The 20,971-nt window shown below is 37.0% G+C and overlaps 2 protein-coding genes across 7 annotated transcripts in view; one reads left to right on the forward strand and one right to left on the reverse strand.

Annotated features, from left to right (window-relative positions):
- The first annotated feature begins 80 nt into the window (after positions 1-80).
- NSA2 (NSA2 ribosome biogenesis factor) lies at positions 81-7,659 on the forward strand. The gene is made up of 6 exons (XM_059062771.1): positions 81-206; positions 1,793-1,980; positions 2,071-2,221; positions 4,032-4,211; positions 6,023-6,215; positions 7,413-7,659. Exons 1-6 carry the CDS (start codon positions 204-206, stop codon positions 7,478-7,480), a joined length of 783 nt encoding a protein of 260 aa, XP_058918754.1. The 5' UTR covers positions 81-203; the 3' UTR covers positions 7,481-7,659.
- Positions 7,660-12,231: 4,572 nt separating this feature from the next.
- Positions 12,232-20,971, reverse strand: part of FAM169A (family with sequence similarity 169 member A) — a 101,487-nt gene continuing 92,747 nt past the window's right edge. For all 6 annotated transcript variants that reach the window (XM_067031158.1, XM_067031157.1, XM_059062756.2 and 3 more), the window contains 3 exons: positions 18,055-18,211; positions 14,253-14,456; positions 12,232-12,866 (listed from right to left, as the gene is read on the reverse strand). In XM_067031158.1, the coding sequence (XP_066887259.1) occupies positions 12,318-12,866; positions 14,253-14,456; positions 18,055-18,211 (910 nt within the window). In that variant the 3' untranslated portion in view covers positions 12,232-12,317. The remainder of the gene's footprint in view (positions 12,867-14,252; positions 14,457-18,054; positions 18,212-20,971) is intronic.

Consider the following 20,971-nt stretch of genomic DNA (forward strand, 5'->3'; position numbering starts at 1 on the left):
CAGCAACTTCTGTCCTTCTAGCTGAAAGTTGAGAACGGAGGCTCGGAACGGTTGTGTGGCGCTTTCTCTGGAGTCGGTAGAGTTACAAGCGTCCCTTTCCTGTCGCGGGAGGAGCGGAGTCGGCTCGTGGGTCTCTAAGACCAGAAAATTGAAAGCTTCTTCGCGCCCCGGCTGCTGCACCCGGTGGCTCGGCGGCCGTCACCATGGTGAGGAGGTCGCCTCGGGAGCTCGCGACTTAGGGCGTCAGAGGTGGCGGGGCCTGGGGGCCCAGGGGCGCTGGGGTTAGCGGTGAGGGGTGGTAGGCGGAAGTGAGGTACAGTTGAGGGAATGAGAGTGGGGTGCGCTCCGAGGAGTGAAAACAACTTCAATTTCGGGCCATAGAGTGGGGTATTTGCCCGAGCACAGGCTTTTGGAGCCAGACAGGTTTCACTCTGTTAAATTCCTGGCTTCGCCCAAAGTTGTGTGACCATCAGTACCAGAGCCTAGTGATTAACTGTATACCGTAGGCTTTAATTCCGCATCAGTCCTAATCTCTGCCGAGGAAACCAAGGAATGCCCTGCCACCGGCCAAGCAGCTAATGAATTGCAGAGCCGGGCTTATAGCCCAGATCTGACTGCCAGACCCTTTGTCTTTCTTCTACACGTTTAATCTCTGTTTCTCTGCAAAGTGGCATTCCACATACCTTTTTCATGGTTGCTGCCAGGTGTTATGTGATAGCAGTTGAAAACACCACACATGATACCTAGTACCTTGTTTATTGTTACAAAGCGTTATTCTCCGTGCTGGAGTTGGCTTTACACCGTTGTTTTATTTTTGTAGTCTTAAAGTACAAATAGTCTGGGGCCGCGTGTTTAAAATAAAACAATATTGGTGTATAAAACAGGCACTTAAAAAGCAAAAGGGGATCCTATACATTGCTCATGAAACGCAAAATAGTACAGCCACCTTGAAAACAGTTTGGCATATGTCCACACAAAGACTTATATACAGATGTTTATTCACTAAGAACTGGAAACAACCCAAATATCCATCAACTGGTAAATGAATAAACAAACGGTGGTATATCCATAAAATGACTACTTGTCAAAAGAAATAAAGTATGGATACATGCAAGAACATAGGAGAATCTCAAAAGCCTTATGCTAAGTGAAAGGAGCTAAATGCAAAAGGCTGCATACTGTAGATTCCATTTACATTTCATTCTGGGAAAGGCAAAACTAGAACAATAGATATCAGATTGGACATGGAAAAAGAGGATTGACTTCAAAGGGGAACTTTCTGGGGTGTTGGAAATATTCTCGATTGTGGTGGTTACAGAGCTGTGTGGCTTGTCAAAACTTACAACTCTATATTTACACTTAAGACGGGCACATTTCATTGTATATATGTAAATTATACTTCACTAAAACTGAGTAAAATGTTAAATTTTTGAAAAGTATGATGATGATATTGAAAGACCAGATTATCGATGTTCAGAAGAGAGAGATCCTAGAATCAGATCGTCCCTTTTGTGGTCCAGTGGATTTTGGACAGTTCTCTTCAATGAACAGTAACTTTCACTGAGTTTATTACAGATGTAAATCCTGATGCCTCATATCATTCAGGATCAAAATTTATTTAACTTACATCATGTGATTAGGCTTAAGTGCAAGAGTTATTTAATCAAGTGAGCAGTGGATGACCTAGGACCTTCTATACTTTATATGCTACTCAAAAGAAAGTATTTTAGGATAATTCTGTCAGTGATTTTTTTAAAATTAAAGTAACACTTCTTGCCGTATTTTGTTATAGCCACAAAATGAATATATCGAGTTACACCGTAAGCGCTATGGATATCGTTTGGATTACCATGAGAAAAAGAGAAAGAAGGAAGGTCGAGAGGCTCATGAACGTTCAAAGAAGGCAAAAAAAATGATTGGTCTGAAAGCTAAGCTCTACCATAAACAGCGCCATGCTGAGAAAATACAAATGAAAAAGACGTAAGTGATCATTTATTTGTTGTACCAAGTTAGTCTTTTGAGTAATAATTATTAAAACCAATAATCCTGAATCTTTTTCATTCTTGGTAGTATTAAGATGCATGAAAAAAGAAACACCAAACAGAAGAATGATGAAAAGACTCCACAAGGAGCAGTACCCGCATATCTACTGGACAGAGAGGGACAGTCTCGAGCTAAAGTACTTTCCAATATGATCAAACAAAAACGAAAAGAGAAAGCGGTAAGCAATAAAAATTGAAGTCTTTATTTTTGTTGCCATTGTTCAGGAGAATTACTTAAATACATATTTGAGGTTCTTAGTTTGTTTCTTCAGTTAAATGGAAAAATGAAGTCCAACTATTCCCATTATTTAGATGTTGAAGTCTTTGTAAATTTCAGTTTATATAAAATGTTTAAGTAGTAAAAAAATGTGCTTTCTCACCATGAGAACATTCAACAGGATTTAAAATTTTTTTTAGAATGCCACACGTCTTTACTTTTAAAAAATTATTTAAAACAGCTTCTTATACTTGACAACTCCTAATGTTGTGCTGTTGTGGAGAAGGGTACAACTGCTTCCTGTTTTTGCTGCCCTGCAGTGCCAAAACTGGTTAAAAAGTAGAATAGTGGAAAGCATCCTAAGTGATTTGACTTAGGTAAAAATTAAGCAATTAAAAAAAATAAATACTTCTGGGTTGCACTTGGTGTCAAATTAAGTTAAATTCTGCTAAAAGCACAGAAAAAGACATAGATACTATTTTTAAACACCTGTGGATGGATTGACAGAAATCTAGGTATCAGCAGAATATGCAGTATCTGCATTTAAAGAACTTAGTCTCCAGATGGGATTTTTAAAATCTTATTGCTTATTTTTTGATATGTAAGTATCAAAATTAGAATGGTAGACTTTAGCACCAAAAGAAACTTTAGAGGTTATCTACTTAACCCCTCTTCATTTTACAGATGAAGAGACTGGGATCTAGGAGGTTGTAAATCACTCTTCACAGGCGCTTATCTGTGCAATGGTAGAGTTGCTTCTAGAACCTATGCCCTTAGTGATAGGTTCAGAATTCTTTCTACTGCCTTGCACTGCTTCCATTTTTTCATAGAATCTGCATTCTAGGGAGGTACAAAATATGGGGTGATGATTTCATCTTACTAGTAAATGTAATCTAAAAATCCCTTCAAGGTAGAAATATAAAGATATGTTAAGAGGTGGAGACAGTTTACAATAGTTAGGACGTGGAAGCAACCTAAGTGTCCATCGACCAATGAATGGATAAAGAAGATGTGGCACATATATACAATGGAATATTACTCAGCCATAAAAAGAAATGAAATTGAATTATTTGTAGTGAGGTGGATGGACATAGAGACTGTCATACAGAGTGAAGTAAGTCAGAAAGAGAAAAATAAATACCGTATACCAACACATATATATGGAATCTAAAAAAAAAAAAAAATGATTTGAAGAACCTAGGGGCAGGACAGGAATAAAGATGCAGACGTGGAGAGTGGACTTGAGGACACAGGATGGGAAAGTGGTGGGCTGGGACGAGGTGAGAGAGTGGCATGGACATATATACGCTACCAAATGTAGAATGGCTGGCTGGTGGGAAGCGGCCACCTAGCACAGGGAGATCAGCTTGGTGCTTTGTGACCACCTAGAGGGGTAGGGTAGGGAGGGAGATGCAAGAGGGAGGGGATATGGGGATATGTGTATACGTATGGCTGATTCACTTTGTTATACAGCAGAAGCTAATGCACCATTGTAGAGCAATTATACTCCAATAAAGATGTTAAAAACAAAAAAAAGGTGGAGACAGTCTTCCAGTTTTACCCTATTAACTATTTAGTAGTAAACTTAACTAGTTCCAATTAATTTCAGGCTTGTGAGGAGACAGTGCAGATCTCTAGGAAAAAATTGAGCCAAAATGTTGTTGGTTAAACAAAAAAGTGAATCTACTACTTCATACAACTAAAAAATATTTGACTTTTTATTCTCATTGTCTTTTACTAACAATATGCATTTTAACTGTGGTCTGTTTTAGGGAAAATGGGAAGTCCCTCTGCCCAAAGTTCGTGCCCAGGGAGAAACAGAAGTATTAAAAGTTATTAGAACGGGAAAGAGAAAGAAGAAAGCCTGGAAGAGGATGGTTACTAAAGTTTGCTTTGTTGGAGATGGCTTTACTCGAAAACCACCTAAATATGAACGATTCATTAGGCCAATGGTAAGACCCTGCTAGAGTACAGTGGCTTAAATATCAGTTCCCATGTTAAACTGGATAAAGTACTTGACAGTTTCCTGAAATTCCTAAAACTGATAGAAAAGAACAGGTTGAAAGATATTTTTAGGCTATTTTTGTTACTTTAAGTTATTAATGGAATTGGTTAGCACTCTTCCACTACTGTCAAGAATCTTGTCTTCAGCTTCATAGGAGATTTGAGATGAAAAAGAGTTTTCATTACAGAGATTGTCAGTGAATCTTGACTTTTAAATATGACATATTAGAATCTTCATTTTCCACAGTCATTTTACTCATTGAACAAGTGATCTACTGTGCGCCTGACACTTGTCTTTGAGAACAGTTAGAAAATGAGTACAATTGTTTTAAGAGTTAATTCCAGTTTAGTAAGGGAAGTATCTTAATGCTTTTGAAAATACTTAGTATGCAGTCATTGACAAAAGAGAATATTAAAATGGGACTTTAATTTCTGTTGACAGCAGTGATGGTCAAAACCAATCTCCTCTCCACCTCCCCAAATATAATTGAAGATATATTTCTGCAGAATCCCTTTAAACAGAATGAATTAATCTGCCCACCGGATACCAGCCTGCTTACAAAAACAGACAATCAGAGGGGAAAGTTGGCAGTGTTACTCTAGCTCCCAACCTGAATAATTTTCAATGAATTAAAATGTTGTCAAACAGCCTGCTTCTATAAAAAAAAAATAAGTTCTATTGGAACACAGCCGTGCCTGTTCATTTACATAGTCTATGGCTATTTTTTTCTACAAAGTTTGAGTACAGTATTTGTAACAGAGACCATGTGGCCTGCAAAGCCTAAAATAAGAGCTTCACTATATGGTTATCTACAGAAAATGTTCACCCATCCCTGGATTCCATCATGGACCCCTTATTTTGATTGTGTATTCATAATCTTCTAAATATATTTTGGTAATCTTAAGTTCTACAGGGAGAGAATATACTAGTCAAGCTGTTCTAGGCTTTCTGTAGTTTGGCAGATACGTTTCTTATTGTGAATTAATCATATGGCATTCTGAATGTTATGTAAGCTTGACTAATGAGTCTGTTACTAAGAATTTGATTTACTGTCATTTGCCCCCTTCCCCCCATACAGGGAAAAATCAAATTTAAGACATTGCAAAGTGTTGTGGCTCCTAAAGTGCCTTCACCCCAGAAGACTGTATCTAGGTGACTGGGTGAATCTGGTCTCTGTAACAGAGATCTCTCTGGGCTCTCTCCAGTTTTTGACCAGTATTAACCATCAACGCAAAGAAAGCTGACAAATCTTTCATCATGGAAGATGGCTGAAGTATATAGACTTGGAATCAAGATACTTAAATTTGATTCCATCCTCACACTATTTAGCCTGGGAACAAGTTATGTAACCTGCTGATGCTTGTTTTTATCGTTTAAAAAAAATAGGGAGAGTTGTTAAGGCTATCATGTTTAAATGGTGCTGTTTGTGAGCTCTAGCATAGTGCCTGGCATGTAACAAGTCCTCAGGAAGTATAGGTACCTGGACAGGAGAAAATCTGAATATGACGCTAGGTAGCTGTTCCATGGTGAAAACTTTTCAGAAGTACGTGTTTGGGTTTTTTCCCCACATACTTTTCCTGTAACTATTGGGTTTTTAGTCTGTAGAATTAATTCTGAGTATTTCTTTCGATGCCTTAAGATTAGACATTCAATCCTTTTCGGGCGGGGTGGGGAGATGATTGGAAAAGATAAGCAAAAAGGATCAATATTCATCATTAACATTTTCGACTCAAAACATTCTTGTGTTTGACTTACTAGGGATTACGTTTTAAGAAGGCCCACGTAACACATCCTGAACTGAAAGCCACCTTCTGCCTGCCAATACTTGGTGTGAAGAAGAATCCCTCATCCCCACTATATACAACTTTGGGTGTTATTACCAAAGGTACTGTCATTGAGGTGAACGTGAGCGAGTTGGGCCTAGTGACACAAGGAGGCAAGGTCATTTGGGGTAAGTACAATTTTGAATATGGGGCTGCTAATGTTATAATCCTTAGAAGTTTTTAAGTTGACAGTAAAGTACAGGGCAAATTTTAATGCAGTTAAACTCGATGTGAGTCAGATTTAAATCTTTAGGAAGAACACTGTAGAGTTATGAATGCAGTTCTTTAGTTTACTGGTTTCAGTTACGTAAGGTTTACTACATTGCTAGATATTTTTTTGATGCTTTTTATTTAAAAAGGTATGAGGAAAGCAGATGGGAAATTGTAATTGTAACTGAAAAATATTGGAAGAAAATAAACTGACCAAAAATGGGGGGAGGCAGACAGCAAACATTGTAGCCACAGTATTTCAGTAATAATTAAAACCTGAAATATGTCATGCAACAATTTTAAATTCTTTTTTCATTTTCTTAGTTTTCTGCTTTCAGTACCCAGATATTTCTAAACTTTAATGTTGTTTGAAACATTAATGTTGTTTGAAACTGTATAGCTTCTTGATTGAATCTTCAATATGAGTCATTGGCACATACTTCATGTTAGTTGACCTTGGTTGTTTGTTTTTTAAAAAATAAATTTATTTTTGGGCTGTGTTGGGTCTTTGTTGCTGCGGGCGGGCTTTCTCTAGTTGTGGTTAGCTGGGGTTACTCACTGCGGTGGCTTCTGTTGTGGAGCATGAGCTCCAGGCGCGCGGGCTTCGTTAGTTGGTAAACGCGGGCTCAGCAGTTGTGGCGCACAGGCTTAGTTGTTCTGCGGCATGTGGGATCTTCCCGGACCAGGGCTCAAACCCGTGTCCCCTGCATTGGTAGGCAAATCTCAACCACTGTGCCACCAGGTAAGTCCCTTGACCTCGGTTTTAAAATGGGTTAAATTGATCTGAAACTTAGTTAATACTTGATGCTTTTTCCAGTAAGAATTATGTGGAAAAGGAGCAATGCTCAGGTCAATCCATAAAGGCTTGTTAATATAACATAGTAACAGAATGGAGCTAGCCACCATTTATAAAAACAATATTGATATAAAAATTGTATGGAGAACTCAAGCTTGGTCTTGAGTGATTTCATTTTATAAAATCTCACTTATACTACTGTCGTCCAATTTTTCTTTCTTAAAAGTGTTAATTGTAAATAATTTGGGCAAAGATTATATGTATTCTTTAAAGGTAAATTTTATTAGCTAACATCCCTCCTTTCTGTTGTTTTCCTTAGGAAAATATGCCCAGGTTACCAACAATCCTGAAAATGACGGATGCATAAATGCAGTCTTACTGGTTTGACAGCAGATACATACAAATAACTCCTTATAATTATTGAAGACTACACACCAATCAGGAAACCATTACTCTGATATTTCTGAATACTACCAATCAGCCTTACATGTTTGCAGTCATCAAGAAAACTATTTATTCTACTGTTTAAAAAAAAAAAAAAGATTAAAATGGCCTAGTTTTACAAATTGGTCTTTTGTGTCTGTTTAGCGTTTAGATGTTCATAAAATTGCATGATTAAAAAATCAATTATAGAAATATCCTACTTCATCAGTATCTGCATTAATAAGTGGTACTAAGCAGTGTAGATCTGTCATTATTGGAAAAGCCAGTGCAGTCGAAAACACTTTTTTTTTTTTTTTTTTTTGCGGTACGCGGGCCCCTCACTGCTGTGGCCTCTCCTGTTGTGGAGCACAGGCTCTGGACGTGCAGGCTCAGCGGCCACAGCTCTAGGGCCCAGCTGCTCTGCGGCATGTGGGATCATCCCGGACTGGGGCGCGAACCTGTGTCCCCCGCATCGGCAGGCGGACTCTCAACCACTGTGCCACCAGGGAAGCCCCCAAAACACATTTTATCAAAGGTTTGTGCACACTTAACTGTGAGGAATAGGCCAAGAAACTTTTTGTCACATCTAAGACCTTACCTGAGGTCTCCTTCTCCTCACTGTAGATTATTAATCCTAAGAAATGTAGCATGAACACAGCATTTTAATGAAAATACTTTATAAAATATATGAGAAGGCATACTACACTATAAAGTTCAAAAGAACTTAGATAAAACTTTTTACCTCTAATTAATCCTTAACTTATTCCTATAGTAAGTCAGGAAATTAGTATTTTAAACATTTTTCCCCTCATTCATCATATATAATGCCATATACTTGGAACTGTATTTTCTACTCAAGATAGATACATGAAAAATATACCAACCAAAATGTTTATACTTTTAGCATTTCCTGTATTCTAAACTTAGGGTAGGGTATTTATATTTTTAGAGTGGTAAAAATTTAAGTAATTCCAGGTAAAATAGTTTTAAAAAGAAAAAGGCTGCACTGATGCCCTTAAAGAGAAATTTGCAGTTACTTAGATAATATTAAAAAGGTCATGTTTTAGTCAAAAGCACATTTGTGATTTATGTTTGTGACTTTGAGCTTTAGGGTGTCTATATATTATATTAATTTAAATCACATTGTTTTCAATTCTGTTTATTTTTTTAAGTCTGTCTTGAAAGTACAACCAGTGTGATTAATTGTGCCTTAAATGAAATCAGTGTCTAAACAAATTCAATATCTAAACACATCTTCACCAATGAACTTAGGGAAAAGGGAAGGAATTTCAAAACACAGACCAGGAAACAATCACAAAATATAAGTTTAATTACTACTGTTAAAAATTAAAAAAAAAAAAAAAATTAGAAAAAAACTACCAAGAAAACAAACGTAAGTACTTGAGTAAGTCTTGCTATTCTGAATAATGTAACATCTTTTCTAAATTGTATAAACACAGTAGAAGTTTTAGAACACACAGACACTAAGGAAAAGAAAGGCTAGTTCCTTGGAAATTACTATCCAGTAAGATACAATTACTTCAGGATAAAGGAAGCAGAATCTTCCTTACAATTAGATTTTAACAAATGATTTTGCCGCTCATAGAAATGGGGAATGTGTGAATGACAAGTTTTGGAGGGTGAAAGAAAATCTACTGAAGGTAAGCACTGGATACAGAACTGAGGTTTGCTTATTTTTCACAATCAAAAATAAGCAAGTTAAACTATCTGTACAAATAAAGCTTGATACTAAGTATGCAAACAGAAGCATAAACATTTGTAACTAATCACACCCATGAAAGACTGGGTAAACACTTCAAACACGGTATTGCTACTAGTGGACATACAAGGCAGAAATTTCTAAAGTACTGTTACACAGATGAGTAATGTTAGTATAAATTATTTACATTAAAATCTGTTTCAGTTTGCTGGTGTGACCAAACCTTAGAAGGTAATCCCTAAGGGTAAATCAGAATGTAAGAGCAGATATTTAGATACCAGGTTAAAGGCTCAATTCGATGCAATCATAAACCTTCAAGATATTTTTCTAAAGTCACTGAAACCATTTTAGGTGGTGTTCTGGTGGTCAGCTAAAAGTGAACCATTAATCACTAGTAGTTTTTATCCTTCCCTTGATAATTTTCTGTACTGAATGGAAACACCATGAATAGAGACACATTTTAAGTAGTAGAAGATTGACATTCTGTCATGCTATTTGATTTTATAAAAAATCATAATAGACCCTCTCACTGTTAAAAGTTGTAGAGGAACTTTACAATAAATTCTTAAATATATTTGTGATGTCTAGCAATTGAATAAACTTGAAAGTAGAACTAAAATTTTGCTAGTAACTGTCTCCTTTATATTACACAAGGAAATATATATGTATTTACACAAACTGAACTCCCTTCTCCACAAATAAGACTTCTAAACAAAAAAGTTCACAAAGGACTATAGAATGTGACTGGACACTTAACAAATAGACTACCTGGTTGAAATTGGATTTCAATCCTCTCATTCTCAGAGTTTTTCTAATGCCTTTTGCAAAAAGTACAAGTAATGTGATTAAGTTTCATTTAGATTCCTTACTGAGGATAAATTTTGTTATAAATTCTACACTCACTCACTGAGCATAGAACTCATTGTTACTGAACATGAAAGCTAGGTTTTTTTCATGGGACCTAACTTTTTTTCCTCTACCAACTATAAACTCCAAAATAACATTTTCTGTCAGAGATAACATGGACAAAAATTGGTGCTGAACAGAAAGTTTTGAAACTGCTTAAAATGCACCTACTGTTTAAACCAAACAAGTTTAACAAGTTTATACTGCGAGTCCTTAGTGGTCATATATGAATAAACATTTCTTTTTTATAAACCTCAGCAACTATATTCACACATCAAGAGTTGTCAGTGAGCTCAGTCTTAAACTACACCTTTTTAAAGAAAGTATTTTAAAGAGAACAATGAAGAATCCAAGTAATAAAAAAGTAAATGTTAGGTTTTAAAATCTATTTTAAATTAAAAATGGAAAGGTTAAGAATTTACTAAATCCTTATTTCCCTAATTGTGGTATTCACAAAATGTATAAAACAGCATAAACATTCAATAGATACACTAATATTAGGCATACTTATTCTTTCACTTGATTAGCATTTGTTGGGAAAACAAATGGCCAAAGTGCTTAATTTTTATTTAGAATGGAATAATCTGGCCTAACTGACCAAATAATTAAAGAAAATAGTAGAGGATACAAGTATTCAAAGTTTTACACGAATAAGGAGGGTTTGCTATTTTGTCTGCTAAAGATTTTTACCTCAACTTTAAATCTTCCTAAAATGCCAACATCCCAAAATAAAATTTAGTATCACCTGACTGTAGACTGAATAAACCTTCAACATGAATCCTTAGCACCTCAAATAATGACACAAAGTCATAACACATTTTTTTTCATGTAAGGACCAAGCAGTTTTAAAAACAATCTAAATGGCCTCAAAGCATTCTCAAACTTACATGAAAATTTGAGTACACATAATACTTCCAAAGAGTAGGACTGTTTTTAAGATTCTCTTTGGATACTAAGAATAACCATTTTGTTCATTTTTAAATAAATTATTATACAAAAATAAACGAGGATGTTTTTTGTTTTTAGTTTACCCAGGCAAAGGCAACCACAATGTACACACAGGCTAGACTGTAGCCTGTCCGCACAGAACAAATCAAGAGCGAGCAAGCCAAAAGGGACAAACGAAGCCTCCAATCTGATTTAAGCTCTTGTAACTATGGCTCCTAGGGCAGCTTATTCCTGCCATCTAGGTCTAAGATTGTGGGGCGCAGTTCCAAACCTACCAAAAATGGAAGCCAAGGGCATAAGCTGGCAGGCAGGCAAAAAGATCTTTGGACAGGAATCACTCCATGAGTTAGGGAAGTGAATGAAAGTGAGGGGAATATAATGAAGATTCCAGAATAAAGGCGGTGGCAGGCAGGATTAAGGAGAAGCCTTAGGAAGGGTTCTCACACTTCTAAAGTATACATGTTAACTGGGTGAGGACAAAAGTACAGTCCCCAGATTCAAATGAAATTTTAAATAATTATACGAGTGCCTACAGGCCAGAGTTAAATCCCTAGCAGTACTGTTAGTATCAGATGTTATCAAGAGTCAACTGGAAACAGATTTTGTTTGTGCCTTTCTACAGACACTGAAGTCAAAGGAAGAAATTGCACCTACAACTAAGAACTAAGAGGCCAAAATACCACCTTCATAAACCTTTGACCATAAATTTCCAAATTTGTGCTCTCATTTAGTTGAAGTTGCATTTATCTTAATTTACTGACATTTTTGTTTAAGCACGCCTACATTTTAAAAAATGGTGATTAGTTTTGAAATTTAAGATAAAACTTCTAGAACCTTCACCAAGATTACTATTAAAACCCTTAGTATAAAAGATTTCTGTGATCCTTACAATTGATGGAAGCCCTACTACTTTCACATTTTTAAATTTATATTTTCTGAAATATTAATGGTCAGATATCCCCAACTGCTAAAGAAAATACAGTATGACCTGGTTTCCCAAAATCGAAACATGGTTAATAAAAATTAAAAAAAATTGTATTTACACAAAATAGCCTGAAAAATTAAAAAGAACGGTGAATCCTAGGTCCTACAGGGGAGGGAAAAGCGGCATCATAAATAAGTTCAAATTGGAAATTTGGAGTTTTTGTCCTGTGCCCCATGCTATTTATTAACTACCATATTTTATGTTACAAAGAAGAGGATTTATCATCCGCATTTCTTCCTCATTCAGGTCAGCTTGGCTTTCTTCTTCGCAGGTCCTTTGTGCCCTTTGGCCTTTCTTCTTAAATTCCGCCTGTCGACCACAGGCACTTCCACTTCTATCTCCTCTGAACTGCTATCCACAGTCTTCTCTGTTGATTGTGTCAACTGATCCAGTTGCTCAGAAGAGGCTTCAGACTGCTCCTCTGACTGGTTCTTCTGTCCTGCATTCTGTGAAAATGGCACATCTTCAAGTTCAACCTCTATTAAAGAGCTCTGAGGAAGAGCTGGAGATGTTTCCTGGGTCTCAGCTACCCCCTCCTCACCCTGGTCTTCCAATGAGGCAGTAGTGTTGGGTGATACATTTTCAGGAATCGATTCTTCAGAAAATTCAGTTATCACGGAGTTTGGAAAACCACCGTCGGACCGTTCTTCATTTGGGATAGTAGCCACATTGTCTGAACTCCCAAAATGTGCTTTCTTTCTTGAAACTAGAGGCAGCCTCTCTTCAGTGTGCCCCTTGTCATCAGATGGGCCTTCATCTAGCAACATTTCTGAGTCAGTTACATGTGAGGGCTAAAAACAAAAAACCCGGTGAACAACTTTTGCAATATAGTTCTTACATAAATTATTCTCAGACACTAATATGCAATGACCCTGAACCACATTTTAAAGAATTCAGTACTCACTACTTTTGTTAATCATGTGCACATGTTCTGAATACAGCTCAATTTCTTCGAAACTGTCTTACATGATAATTTGGATTCATTACGTTCTTGCTTTAAAGATGCAATAAAAGTAATGATTTTACCTCAAAAAGTACTTAAGGCACAAACTTCATGTCAAGATTCTTCAAAACCATGAATCAACTCAGTTTTTAGTTTCCTGGTGTTACTGGAGCCAGAACCGAGAATCCTGGGACTTGACACTGTGCTTACCCCACTGAGTTTGACTATTAGGTGAAAGGTGAAGGCAGCGAAAATTTTATTCATGTAATTATGTGAGACACTAATAAAATAATGCTATACAAGAGTTTTTTACCCTTAAATTGGAATATTCAAAAGTAGAAATTAAATTTCCTTTTCGACATGGCATCTATATATACTATGGAATATTACTCATCCATTAAAAAAAGAATGAAATCTTGCCATTTGCAACAACATGGATGAACTTAGAGGGGATTATGCTTAGTGAAATAAGTCAGAGAAAGACAAAAACCATATGATCTCATTTATATGTGGAATCTAAAAAACAAAACAAAATGAAAACAGACTCAGATAAAAAGAACAAATGGGTGGTTGCCAGAAGGGAGGGAGTGAAGGGACTGAAAGAGGTAGGGGATTAAGAGGTACAAACTTCCAGTTACAAAATAAACCATGGGGATGTATGTAATATGTAGCATAAGGAATATGGTCAATAATATTGTAATAACTTTATATGGGGAACAGATGGTTACTGGACTTACAGTGGTGATCATTTCATAATGTATGCAAAATCAAATCACTATGTAGTACACATGAAATGAATATAATATTGTACATCAACTATATTTCAATAAAAATAATTAAATTTCTTTAAAAATATTCCATCAAGTTTCTCCCACTAATCTAATCTGTCTCCCTAATTAAAACAAAAAAATGACAGTACTGGTAACAGACTATGTAAGCAATAGGTATTCAAATACTTGGTAAATAATGCTTTATCCATTTTTCTAAGCATTTCCTAAATCTACAAAGTGAAACTCATTTTGTTACCGTAAGTCAGACGAATGAAGTTACAAAGATTTGAATTTAAAAAAACATTATTGATTGCATCTTCTTAAAACACCCAATGTAGTAAAATTTATTTTTCCTGAAGGACTGTACATGTTAAAGTAGAGGAAGATATATATCCCACACTGCCCTAGCCAAGTCACAACACTGGACACTACAACTATAAAAAATTTGGATATTTCTCCATTACCTTATCCTGTGCAACAGCCTCAGGAGATTTTGAAGATTCTACCACCAGTGGAACAAGATTCGTAGAGTCTTCACTGGAATTAAAAGACTGCAATTTTAATTCTTCACCTAAAACTTCGCTAGTGGAGTCCTCCTCTTCTGTTATAAGTGAAGTCTTAAGAGTATCATCCATTATCTCACCATTCATAGGCTCTGATTCAGATTCCTACACCATTGAGGGCAAAAAAAGTCAGGACAAAATTACAGATTAACTTACTTGTCATACAAGGTGGGTCTATTCTCAGTCGCCCTGTCATGCACCAGGACTCAAGATACATTCTACCATGTTACAGGACACAGGTTAAGGAACAGCAGAGTCAGTAAGAGACAAGAATCCGTAAGTACCCCAATTTCCCTCTGTTCTCATGGAGAAAAGACAGGACCAGGATGCTCTATGGACCCAGTGTGGGTCTGAGATTCAGCGAAGAAACCCTGCCTCCTTCTTCCTCTTCCTCCATATAGGGCAGTGACAGGAAGAACCTTTTCAGTAAAAAGCCACCAGAGAAAGTCTAGATTTGGTGCCAGCTCTTTACAGAACATCAGCTGTTCAGCACTTGGAATCCTTGGGGCCCCTGGGAAGTCACAGTTTAGCATGCCAGGGGGAGGAAGCACTAGCAGTCTTGTGGGAAGCTGAGTTTGGGTACAGCTTCTTGCTGGGAGGAGAGAGCCCTCAATCTTAGTGAGCTCATTCTCCAGTCAACAAAGGGTCATCTTTGAACAATCCTGCTCCTTAAATCACATTAAAATATGGAAAAGCGATTTGATAGCACTAAGTCTCCAATTTCTAAAACTCTTCCCCCAAGGTTTATCAATTTACAAGACTTTCATTAACATCTAATATTTCTAATTAATCCTAAAGACATTCTAATAATTAGAGATCATTTTATTTAATTATTATAAAAAAAATTAGAACACTGGGCTTCCCTGGTGGCGCAGTGGTGAAGAATCCGCCTGCCAATGCAAGGGACACAGGTTAGAGCCCTGGTCCGGGAGGATCCCACATGCTGCTGAGCCGCTAGGCCCGTGCAACCACAACTCTGAGCGTGCGCTCTAGAGCCCGCAAGCCACAACTACTGAGCCTGTGTGCCACAACTACTGAGCCCGCATGCTTAGAGCCCATTCTCCACAGCAAGAGAAGCCGCTGTAATGAGAAGCCCATGCACCGCAACAAAGAGTAGCCCCCGCTCACCGCAACTAGAGAAAGTCCACTAACAGCAACAAAGACCCAATGCAGCCAAAAATAAAATAAATAAAATAAATTTAAAATAATTAAAAATAAAATAAAAATTAGAACACTGATGCACTCAAATTTTAAGAAACAGACTTGGGCTTCCCTGGTGGCACAGTGGTTGAGAATCCGCCTGCCAATACAGGGGACACAGGTTCGAGCCTTGGTCTGGGAAGATCCTACATGCTGTAGAGCAACTGGGCCTGTGAGCCACAACTACTGAGCCTGCGCGTCTGGAGCCTGCACTCCGCAACAAGAGAGGCCGCGACGGCCTGTGCACCGGGATGAAGAGTGGCCCCCGCTTGCCACAACTACAGAAAGCCCTCACACAGAAACGAAGACCCAACACAGCCATAAATAAATAAATAAATTTATTTTTTAAAAAAAGAAATAGACTTGGCTGGATTATATAGAACCCCTGAAATCATATAATGAATGTTTTCCTAGGGGATACTGAAATCAAAGACTTAGAAAAATTAATCTGGCCAGAGAGTATAAAGAATAAACTGCACACAGAAGGTAATTATAATAAAACTCACAAAAGGACCAACTTTTGGTTGGTCCTTAAGAGAAATGTTATGAGAAATGTTAAAAGGAAGAAAATGAGAAAGATATAGCAAAAGTTTTTATTAAAAAAACCAGAATTTTGGTGAGTAACTACAAGTGAGAAGCAACAGAAGAGAAAAACTCAGTCCTTCAAGTTCTAGGTTTGGGAACAGAATGAAAAATAAGAAAAAGGAAAAAAGGCTCAATAGAGAAGTGATAGGAAAGAACAGAGATGTTAAAATTTAAGATGATAAAAGACATCTGTCTAAACAGAAATATTCAGAAGGCAAGTAATACTGAAGTCTGGATCAATATTGAAAGTCTGGAGTTATTGGTCAATCCCACAGAGATGACCATTCAGCCATTAGACTAGATGCATTTTCAAAAGAGAAGCATGAACAAAAGAGCAGAAAGTCAAGAACTGAGTCTTCTAGAATGTCCACAAATACAGGGGAAAAAACAGGAAGCAGAAGAGTCAAAAAGCAAATAAATAAAACCAAAACAAAACTTCAGAGAGAGGAAAACCAAGAAACCAAAAGACAACAGTGTTATAAAGCCAGGGGACTAGAGAATCCAGAGGAAGAGAGAGTAGTCAAACTCGGTAAGGAAAGCCACCAGAATTGAGTGAAAGTGTCACTGGTGACCTACAAGAGTAGGTACTCCCATGTATTGTTGGACAAAAGAAACAGGTTACATGAAGTATGTACAGTATAATCTTAAATTTAAAAAAAAAAAAACCACAAAAATATACATTCCCATAGACATCTAGAAGCATATAAATCCATTTTAAAAAATATGTGTTTCCCTAATTTTTACAAGAAGAGAAAAAATGCCATTTAAAAATACAATTTCATGAAGTAGAGGAAACAGGAGCTAAATTGGAGTAAGTTAAGGAAATAAAATCAGTAATGCAATTTCACTTGCTTAGCTCCTGGCTGGACTTGACGAACAGATAAAAGATTTTTAAAGAAACTTAAGTATGTTTGAAAGAAGAAATAAGGAACCTGTAAAAGAGGAAAAGATTGAAGATATTAAAGAAAAAGAAGGATAGGAAATAGATAAGATGAAAAAAGAAATGAAGCTAGATAAAGAGTTTTTTACTTAGTCACAAAGGATTTTCCTCCTTGTTTTCTAGTGGTAAAAAAAAATGAATTTAGTTATTTTTCTAGGAATTTGTAAATCAACTGTAGTAAAATACATGGTCTTTTCTGGACAACTAATTCTATCCTTCTAACCAAAATAGGGGTGCAATTTAGGTCTTGTTGGACATTAAGGCATTCTAACTGGTTTTATAAGGTAGACCTCTTATAGTCACATCATTTGTGTCACTCCTTAAGTATGTTTAATTCTACAAATTAATTTGTATTTTAAATACACTGAGGGATATTACTAAACAAACATCCTCTATTTATCTTTGCAATATGTCAAACTTTATAAACTCAGTTTGAAATATAAAATACTTGTAACTTTATCCTCTACCACCTGACCTTGCTTTAGACATATATGCTTTTTTTAAAAAAAATTTATTTTGGCTATGTTGGGCCTTCGTTGCTGCATGCAGGCTTTCTCTAGTTGCAGCAAGCAGGGGCTACTCTTCATTGCGATGTGCAGGCTTCTCATTGCGATGGCTTCTCTTGTTGCACAGCACGGGCTCTAGGCTCACGAGCTACAGTAGTTGCGGCACATGGGCTCAGCAGTTGTGGCTCGCTGGCTCTAGAGCGCAGGCTCAGTAGTGTGGCACACGGGCTTAGCTGCTCTGCAGCATGTGGGATATTCCTGGACCAGGGCTCGAACCCTGTGTCCCCTGCATTGGCAGGCGGATTCTTAACCACTGTGCCACCAAGGAAGTCCCGACATATATGCTTTTTAACATTAAATATAATTTCTACTAAGAGTCTAAAATACATCATTTTGCTTTTTTCTAACAATATATGACTAAGAAAGTTAAATTTTACTTCCATTCATTTTATTTAATAAGTGAATCTCCTACCTTTTCACCTTCTTGCTTTTCCAGGCCTGGCTGGGTTTCTGGTGCTGGTCGAACATTTTTATCACTACTTTCATCCTCAAATTCAGTCACACTCTGTTCAGGTTCTTCTTCCAAGAATTCTTCTGAGCTCTCTGATGTTCGTGCAGTAGACTCCAATCTACAAAACCAAAGAAAAACATTCTTACTTGTTTTATTAAAGATAAATATAAAATTTCAGGATTCCATTAATAAAGTAACACTTTAGAGAACCAACTAGGTGTTGTTCAGACAACAACTTCAAATTTTGCAGGCCCAAACCCAACCTCTTCATCTTCTTACAAGTTTGTTCTCTTTCCTACCTTGTTCTCCAGTTCGATCACCTTTTCAATTATGTAAACTAGACCTTTCTTTTACTCTGTCTATATTGATTGGATCTTATTCTCCTAGAATGAGCATACATCTCAGCTTACCTGGGACAGTCCAGTTTACAACTTTTGTCCCAGCACTGGCATAATTATGGGCATCCCTCATTTTATTGCACTTTGTTTTACTGCATTTTGAAGACACTATGTTTTTACTAATTGAAGGTTTGTGGCAATCCTGTGCTAAGCAAGTCCATTGAAGCCATTTTTCCAACAGTATTTGCTCACTTCATGTCTGTGTCACGTTTTGGTAATTCCCACAATACTCTGAACTTTTTTTGTTGTTATTATATTTGTTACAGTGATCTATGATTAGTGATGGTTGATGTTACAATTTTAATTGTTTCCAGGTGCCACAGGCTACACTCACATAAGATGACAAACTTTTTTTGTAATGAATTTTTTTTTATTGGAGTATAGTTTACTTACAATGTAGCATTAGTTTCTGCTGTACAGAAAAGTGAGTTGGTTATACATATACCTATGTCCACTCTTAAGATAGCAAACTTAACTGATAAATGTTGTGTATGTTCTGACTATTGCAACTGATTGGCCATTCCCCATCTCTCTCCCTCTCTTTGGGCCTCCCTATTCCCTGAGACACAACAATATTGAAATTAGGCCAATTAATAACCCTGCAATGGCTCTAAGTGTTCAAATGAAAGGAAGAGTCACACATCTCTCACTTTAAATCTAAAGCTAGAGATGATTAAACTTTGTGAGAAAGGCACATTGAAAGCTGAGATAGGTAGAAAGCTATGTCTCTTGTGCCAAATAGTTAGCCAAGCTGTGAATACAAAGCAAAAGTTCTTGAAAAAAATTAACGGTGCTACTCTAAGCAAACACACCAGTGATAAGAAAGCAAAACAGCCTTATTGCCGATATGGAGAAAAAGTTTTAGTGGTCTGACTAGAAGATCAAACCAGCCACAACATTCCCTTAAGCCAAAGCCTAATCCAGAACAAGGCCCTAACTCTCTTCAATTCTATGAAGGCTGAAAGAGGTGAGGATGCTACAGAAAGAGAGTCTGAAACTAGCAGAGGTTGGTTCATGAGGTTTAAGGAAAGAAGCTCTCTCCATAACAGTGCCAGGTGAAGTAGCTAGTGCTGATGTAGAAGCTGTATCAAGTTATCCAGAAGATCTAGCTAAGATTATGAATGAAGGTGGTGGCTACACTAAACAACAGATTTTCAATGCAGACAAAAAGTCCTACTGGAACAAGATGTCATCTTGGACTTTCAGAGCTAGAGAAGAGAAGCCAATTCCTGGCTTAAACTTTCAAAGGACATCCAAAATATATAAACAGCTCACAAAGCTTAATATTAAAAAAAAACAAACAACCCAATCAAACAATGGGCAGAAGACCTAAATAGACATTTCTTCAAAGAAGACATACAGATGGCCAAGAGACACATGAAAAGGTGCTCATGTGCTAATTATTAGAGAAATGCAAATCAAAACTACAATGAGGTAGCACCTCACACCAGTTAGAATGGGCATCATCAGAAAATCTACAAACAACAAATGCTGGAGAGGGTGTGCTGAAAAGGGAACCCTCTTGCATTGCTGGTGGGAATGTAAATTGATAGAGCCACTATGGAGAACAGTATGGAAGTTCCTTAAAAAACTAAAAATTGAATTACCATATAACCCAGCAATCCCACTACTGGGCATATACCCAGAGAAAACCATAATTCAAAAAGACACATGCACCCCAATGTTCACTGCAGAACTATTTACAATAACCAGGTCATGGAAGCAACCTAAATGCCCATTGATAGATGAATGGATAAAGAAGATGTGGTACATATACACAGTGGAATATCACTCAGCCATAAAAAGGAACAAAATTGGGTCATTTGTAGAGATGTGGATGGATCTAGAGACTGTCATACAGAGTGTAGTAAGTCAGAAAGAGAAAAACAAATATCGTATATTAACGCATATATGTGGAATCTAGAAAAATGGTACAGAGGAACCGGTTTGCAGGGCAGAAATAGAGACACAGATGTAGAGGACAAACGTATTGACACCAAGCGGGGGAAGCGGGGCTGGGGGGCGGCAGGGGGGATGAATTGGGCGATTGGGATTGACATGTATACACTGATGTGTATAAAATGGATGACTAACAAGAACCTGCTGTATATAAATAAATATATAAATGTAGCACAGCCACAGATATATCCACCCACTTAAAAAAAAAAGTTTCAAAGGACAAGCTGACTCTCTTGCTAGGCACTAATGCAGCTGGTGACTTGAAGTTGAAGCCAGCGTTCATTTACCATTCTGAAAATCCTAGGGCCATTAAGAATTATGCTAAATCTACTCCCTTGTCCTCCATAAATGGAACAACAAAGCCTGGATGACAGCACACCTGCTGACAACGTGGTTTACTGAATATTTTAAGCCCACTGTTAAGACCTATTGCTCAGGAAAAAAAAAATTTCTTTCAAAATGTGACTGCTCATTGACAATGTATCTGGTCACCCAAGAGCTCTGATGCAGATGTTCAATGA

This window comes from Kogia breviceps, chromosome 4 (assembly GCF_026419965.1).
Source record: "Kogia breviceps isolate mKogBre1 chromosome 4, mKogBre1 haplotype 1, whole genome shotgun sequence".
In the NCBI taxonomy this organism is placed as follows: domain Eukaryota; kingdom Metazoa; phylum Chordata; class Mammalia; order Artiodactyla; family Physeteridae; genus Kogia; species Kogia breviceps.